Source organism: Austrofundulus limnaeus, unplaced genomic scaffold, assembly GCF_001266775.1.
Source record: "Austrofundulus limnaeus strain Quisiro unplaced genomic scaffold, Austrofundulus_limnaeus-1.0 Scaffold91, whole genome shotgun sequence".
In the NCBI taxonomy this organism is placed as follows: domain Eukaryota; kingdom Metazoa; phylum Chordata; class Actinopteri; order Cyprinodontiformes; family Rivulidae; genus Austrofundulus; species Austrofundulus limnaeus.
In genome coordinates, this window is record NW_013952493.1 from 1704564 (window position 1) to 1710995 (window position 6432).

A 6432-nucleotide genomic window follows, 5' to 3' on the forward strand; every position below is an offset into this window, starting at 1 on the left:
TAAATTTCCAGCCCAATTCTTGGAAGTGACCACCCTTCCTGGTTATGTAAAATTTGTGTTATGAAAGCAGTTTGGGTATAAAAGGGTCTGGCCACAGTCACCAGATCTCAATCCAATAGAGCATCTTTGGGATGTGGTGGAACGGGAGATTCGCATCATGGATGTGCAGCCGACAAATCTGCAGCAACTGTGTGATGCCATCATGTCAATATGGACCAGACTCTGTGAGGAATGTTTCCAGTACCTTGTTGAAGCTATGCCACGAAGGATTAAGGTTCTGAAGGCAAAAGGGGGTCCAACCCAGTACTAGCAAGGTGTACCAAACAAAGTGGCCACTGAGTGTATATTGTAATGCTGTGTTGTGTTTTGTTGTGTTGTACCTTTTTCTGTGCCTTCAATTCCTATTTGGTAGTGTAAGATCACCCCATGTTGTTTGGTTTTAGGAACAGGCTCCCAGTGTAGAGTCACATCAGTGGAAGCAAGAAAAGACACCTTAAACGAAGGCACAGAGGAGGGAACTGTTGGAGAAAATGAAAGCAAGAGGAAAAAGGACACAAAGAGTGACACAAGTGAACAAAAATCAGCTCACAACTTCAAAATATATAGATATAATTTAGCATACTGACCTCCTTGAATGGAATATGCAGGCTCTGTTGAAAGCTGACGGACTTTATTCAAGTTTGATACTGTAAACAATGACACTGTGTACATTGTGTAATTTTTAAAAACACCTGCAGATGGAGACATAAACCAGAGTAAAACACCTACTTTAAACCGTTAAAACACCCAATGAAGATTTTCAAAAACTCATCACCTTGAAAAGTTAAATCCACTTAGTAAGAACTGTTAAATTATACTTCACATTTATACAAACACAAACCTTTTAAGGAAACTGTTGTCTGGTTTTTGTCCACTTTGATCCAATCAAAGTCTTTGCCGGGCGGACCCTCTTTGTATTGGACCACAAAATGTGTCACCCCGTCAGGGAGGAGAGAGAAGGGCTCCCAGGATACAGTGAGGTTCTCCTCATTCATCTCCAGCTTCATCCTTTCATCTTTTCCATCTTTAATTTGGCAAGAGACAAGCGTGTTATCAGTCTGACTGAAATACCGATGTCTAAATAAATAACTGAAAATTAACTACTGAAGTGTCATAACTTTAAAATAGGAAATACAACCAGAATGGTCCCATTAAACTTTATTCTGATGCACCAAACCTAATTAGATAGCATTAAACTGCAGGTTGTTAAAATTTAATAAAAGCATCTGGAAAGAAACTAACATGGATCAAACTAAATTAGGTCACACAATCTTTGAACAGTACAGTACAATAAAATTAAATTCAGAATAAAAGTATGCATATATTAAACAAATAATTTCTTTTATTTGAGTGCATTTTGTTCAGTTTGGGCAATATTGGCAAAAAAAAATAATCACGATTAATTGTGGTATTTAGTTGATAATGATTAATATGATGATTAATCCCCTGGAGTCCGTAGACCACTGCATGTTCTAGTCACATGACCAGTTTAAATCACTCTTAGTGGGAAAGATTTGCTTTCTGTAAAATCTGTTCCAAATTGTGTCAAAAATACAGAYTTCAGGAGATACATCAATTTTTAAATTGTGTTGATAGACCAAGAAAAACCGGAGTTGTGATAAATAAATTACAGAGAATTTGTCATATTTGAAGTGGGGAGGAGCATCAGTCAGTCTGCCTGGTGGCATTAATCATATTAATTAATTAACTGCCAAAAAAATAATCGATTACTGTTTTTTTTGATGATTAACTGCACATGAAACGATTTTGCCCAACCCTAAATATTTATACATCATAGCTTTTCAGTTTTAATCAATCTGCAATCCACTGAGCAGGTCTGAAATTGTTTATTTTTATATTTGATCTATTTTTGAAATAGTTTTTTTTTAGCACTAAAGACTGCAGTTTTTCAGTTTGTAGAGAAAAAGTTGAAGAAACTTGTCATCTCTGGTGTGGTGTGTTAATATGACCCTTGTTAGCAGCTATTTTTAAACAGAACTAATCCAGTTTAACCAAGATTTGAATGTATAAAAGGATTTTTGATGTCTTTTTGACGGCCTTTAAATTCTCACAGAAGCTTATTTTGGTTGTAATGAATGACTTATTAAAATGTGTAAAAGTTGAAAATAAAAATATCCATACTCTTTTGGATTAGGAGTCACGTGTGTTGCTTTTATTGACTCAATCAATTTCTGAATGTCACCATTAAATCAAATTTTCCTATAATATTTAAAATACCAGCAGCAGCAATAGAACTACTTAAGTCATATTTACTGAGAAACACCTACAAAAGCTGTGGGTTGACACGGTTTCTAATTAGCTGCTCGGAGGAAGAATGTAACAGATTTTATTTAAAAATATATCCAGTTATTTCTCAAAGTTTTACAGATAATAATCAGATGCAGTGCGTAATGCAAGTGTGAGCAAAAAAACAACAACCAAGAATTGGTTTCCTGCAGCTGACACTTCATCTTACCGATAATATAACTTATTAGCTTTTTATATAACTTAGAGCTGTTTGGTTTTGGTGTTTAGTTTTTTTCCTTTCAAATATAATGAGGCATCTCCAAGAGCTCGGTTTAGATTTTTATAGGAAAAAAGCAAAATGTTTGATGGAAAAATAACTCTAGAAAAATGTGGAGTTTTGTTTAGAGGTGCAGCGACACTGGATCGTCACAAGTATTACTCTGACTGTTCATTACAGAAAAAGGTGTTTAATGTTATCATTTCAGTTACCTCTATCCTTTTATTGTTACATTTTACAAAGTTTTCCTTATGACCAGCTACTATGAAATGCTGTGCCTCTATTTTGGCTTTAGTCAAGACCTACTTACTGATGTTTTTGTGATAATTATGTCAAAAATRTATGCGTCTTTGAGTCAGTATTGGACGTTTGGGATAAAAATTAATTGTGAATAGGATTTCATGTCGTTCTTTCATAAAATTCTGGCAAACTGTTACCTGGTTCTGCTGGCGTAAACAGACGAGTAGCATCCGTGGCACCAATAGCATTGTACGCTGAAACACTGACGAACAACACATCTTTCAGAGACGAGGTGAGGCGCCACTTCCCTCCATCGAACACCCAGAGGCTGCTTGAACCAACCGTGGTCACATTGATTTGCTTCGATGTGCGATTCTTGTAAAATATATTAACATTATATCCTAGAATGTGTCCTTGTGCCTGAGAAATGGACAGATTCTGGACRAGACGAGGACAAAACAAGAAGTTAGTGAGGGAGGAGTCCGTTTTTATTGTGGCAGGCTCTTTRCATTCGTCTTTCAGCTTACCTTCCAGGTCAGAAAACAGTCAAAACCTGATGAGGACTTGTAACAGTCCACCCACACATCCACCTCCCCGAGTGGATCTGAAAACAAAAGTAAAGGGARATATAATGACAAAAACAAAAACAAGTCAGAATTTAAAGCACCTCAAACTGTTATGTACATAAACCACAATTGTCTACTGCCTTTGCGTAATTTCTGTCATTACATTACCTTGAAACAGAAATTATAAAATAAGGGGTTTCTATGTGAACACTTTTCCTCTGATTGTGAGTTAGTTGTTTTTAAGATTAGCATAAACTAACAAGGCAGAAAAACAYTCCATTTAATGTTTATTGTTGTCATGTTATGTCTGATTTACTAGTTTTTGTGATACTGATATTGCAATAAAAAAAACAAAAATTATGCAGTTCTATAAGAAAACCACTGAAAACATACTGCAGACAAAACAATAATTTAACTCCTTTCCTAAGTTCTTGTTCAGTCCCAGCAAATGAAAACTCACTTGACTCTGCACTTCTTGTTCTATRGATTTCACTCCAGTCACTCGTCAGGCTCGAGTCACAGCTGCAACGGACTTGAAACTCATAAACGGTGCCTGCCTGAGGGTTTTCCACTCCATAGCTGCCATGCAAGTCATTTTCAAGCTGTGCCAAAGAACAAGAGGCGGTTAAGATGGTYTGGTAAACAACTGAGAAGTTGTAAATTAGAAAAACACGCCTTTATTCTGTTGCTTTTGTTTGTTTGTTTTTTTCTGGGGTATCGAGCTGTACTGAGAAAAATTAAATTAAAAAAAAGAAAGAAAAGACGAAAATGAAAACTCTGAACCAAAACTGACCCAAGGCCAGTCTTGGTCCTCCTCTGTTCGATATCGGACTTCACAGGTTCCAATATCCAGCTGCACCTCACAGGTGGAATTCCAGCRAATCTCTAATGTGTCCTGAGGGTCTGATAAGATTGTTGGAGGAGGTGGTTTCTCTACAGAGAGAGGCAGAAAGACAGAGATAAAAACTGATACTAATGGAAACCAAGATTTTATTTAATGAAATCATACATTTSTTGTCAGAAACTTCAATTAAATCTTGTCCTTGAGAATGATTYTTGTTTGAGTTAATGGGGAAAAAAGTGCTCACTGATATCTTCTGTATGGATAAGAACCTTCTCAGATTCAACTGAACCATGCTGGTTTCGAGCCTGGACCCAAACAAAAAGTTGTTCGTGGCTCCGAAAGTTTTCACGAGTGATAATCCCATCAGAACTATTACCACCGAACATTTGCCCATCCCTGCAAAAAAAAAAAAAATAAAAGTAATTGGAGATACAGCTGGTCAAGGCAAAGTTCGACGAGTAAAACCAAATCTAAATCTGTCAGATGATTGAAACATGGATTTACTCAGTGTCCTGTGGCTCCCAGTGAAGGGTGTAGATAGTGGAGCTGTCAGGAGGTGGATCTGGACTCCAAACACACTTTATGGCTGAACAGTCTTTCTGGTCACATGGTCTAAAGCACTCAAGATTATAAGGAGAAGCAGGAAGACCTAAAAAATACAAAGAAAAACTTACATCAAAGGGGCTTTTATGTTTAGAGTCAGGGGAAATMTCATGCATTGTTCATGCCTCAGCTAAAAATGCTCGTATTAGTCACCTTGAAATATGCTCGTACCATCACAAGAGGAACTATGGTATGGTGTGGTGAATAGGGATGGGTAAAACCCCATGTGAGTGGGGGCCTCAAAAGTGGGCCCATTATTATTCTCCCTCCAAAAGGACACTGAGCTTTAATCAAACCTTCATGTCCCTTGAATTAAGGACACAAGGTTAAAAACTCTCTTCTGAGTTTCTCAGGATCCATAAAAGGTTCCCCAAGAATTATTTTTCTTTGACTGCTCAGAGCCAGGCAGTGGTCTAAGTAGTGCACAGAGGTCTCTAATTCAATGCCACAGACATCACACAGAGTATTGTCATTAGGGATGTCCCGATCCAGATTTTTTGGCTCCCAATACAATACAATTTTTTTAATGATTAGTCTTTCCGATRCTGATCCGATAGGGTTGGGCATAATCATATCGTGTGCAATTAATCGTCAGAAAAACATTAATCGATTAATTTTTGGCAGTTGACAATTAATACGATTAATGCCACCTGGCAGACTAACCGCTTGGTGTTCCTCTCTGATTCAAATATGACCAAAAATAAAAAAAATTGTGTAATTTATTTATCTATCAACACAATTTAAAGTTTGATGTATAGCCTGAAGTCTGTAATTTTGACACAATTTGGAACAGATTTTTACAAAGAGCCAATTTTCTCCCTATAAATTGGTCATGTGACTAGGATATAAGGGGTGTCCAGGGACTCTGGGGGATTAATCGTCAAATTAATCGTTATCGGCTAAATACCAAAATTAATCGTGATTAATTTTTTTGCCAATTTTGCCCAACCCTATGATCCGATAGCTTTATTTCTTTATTTCTTTCCAAATGACAAGGTTTTAAAGCGAGCCCTGCTGTTCTCACCACAAGAAACATCCAGTTTGCAGATTTTGCAAGATGCAGTTTCAGCATCATTGTTTTCCATTGAAAAGTGCTCCCACACTGTGGACATAGTTGCATACTTGAGTGCGTCTTGACTTCTTAACAGCAGTTGTAAAGCTTGATGATGCTGAAAACTGTCGCAAAAACTGGATCGGCCCGATCACGACTAAATCCGATTCTACCCGATTTTCAAAAAAATGGCCATATCTGCCAGCGATGCCGATACTGAGAATCTGATCGGGACATCCCTAATTGTCATGGAGTCCCATCACCATTTTATGGCGGTTAAGAAGATTGTGCCCAGTTAAGATTCAAAACAGCGAACTTAGACTTTTTCTTCTCAGGTCAAGGAGAGCTTTCCCAAACCTAAGATTTGGGCCATTTATCAGTTCCCGTGCCTGTCTACAGTCCATCAGCTCCCTCCAGCGGATTGAGAGAAACTAGTCTCCTGATAAAACTCAATGGGCCTCATGCAAGAACCGTTGGTACGCACAGATTTGTTCTTAAGTTGTGCGTACGAGTGATTTAGGAGAATTTGTGACATTCACCAATTATGGTGGGGATGGTGTACTGC

The 6432-nt window shown here is 37.5% G+C and overlaps 1 protein-coding gene across 1 annotated transcript in view; it reads right to left on the minus strand.

Annotated features, from left to right (window-relative positions):
* il12rb2l (interleukin 12 receptor, beta 2a, like) overlaps window positions 1-6432 on the minus strand; it is a 14685-nt gene that overhangs the window by 4578 nt on the left and 3675 nt on the right. Inside the window, exons 3-11 of the mRNA XM_014012503.1 lie at window positions 4718-4862; window positions 4458-4609; window positions 4163-4302; window positions 3830-3971; window positions 3331-3407; window positions 3001-3241; window positions 881-1063; window positions 627-731; window positions 381-518 (exon numbers count right to left, since the gene is read on the minus strand). Coding sequence (XP_013867957.1) covers window positions 381-518; window positions 627-731; window positions 881-1063; window positions 3001-3241; window positions 3331-3407; window positions 3830-3971; window positions 4163-4302; window positions 4458-4609; window positions 4718-4862 — 1323 coding nt within the window. The remainder of the gene's footprint in view (window positions 1-380; window positions 519-626; window positions 732-880; window positions 1064-3000; window positions 3242-3330; window positions 3408-3829; window positions 3972-4162; window positions 4303-4457; window positions 4610-4717; window positions 4863-6432) is intronic.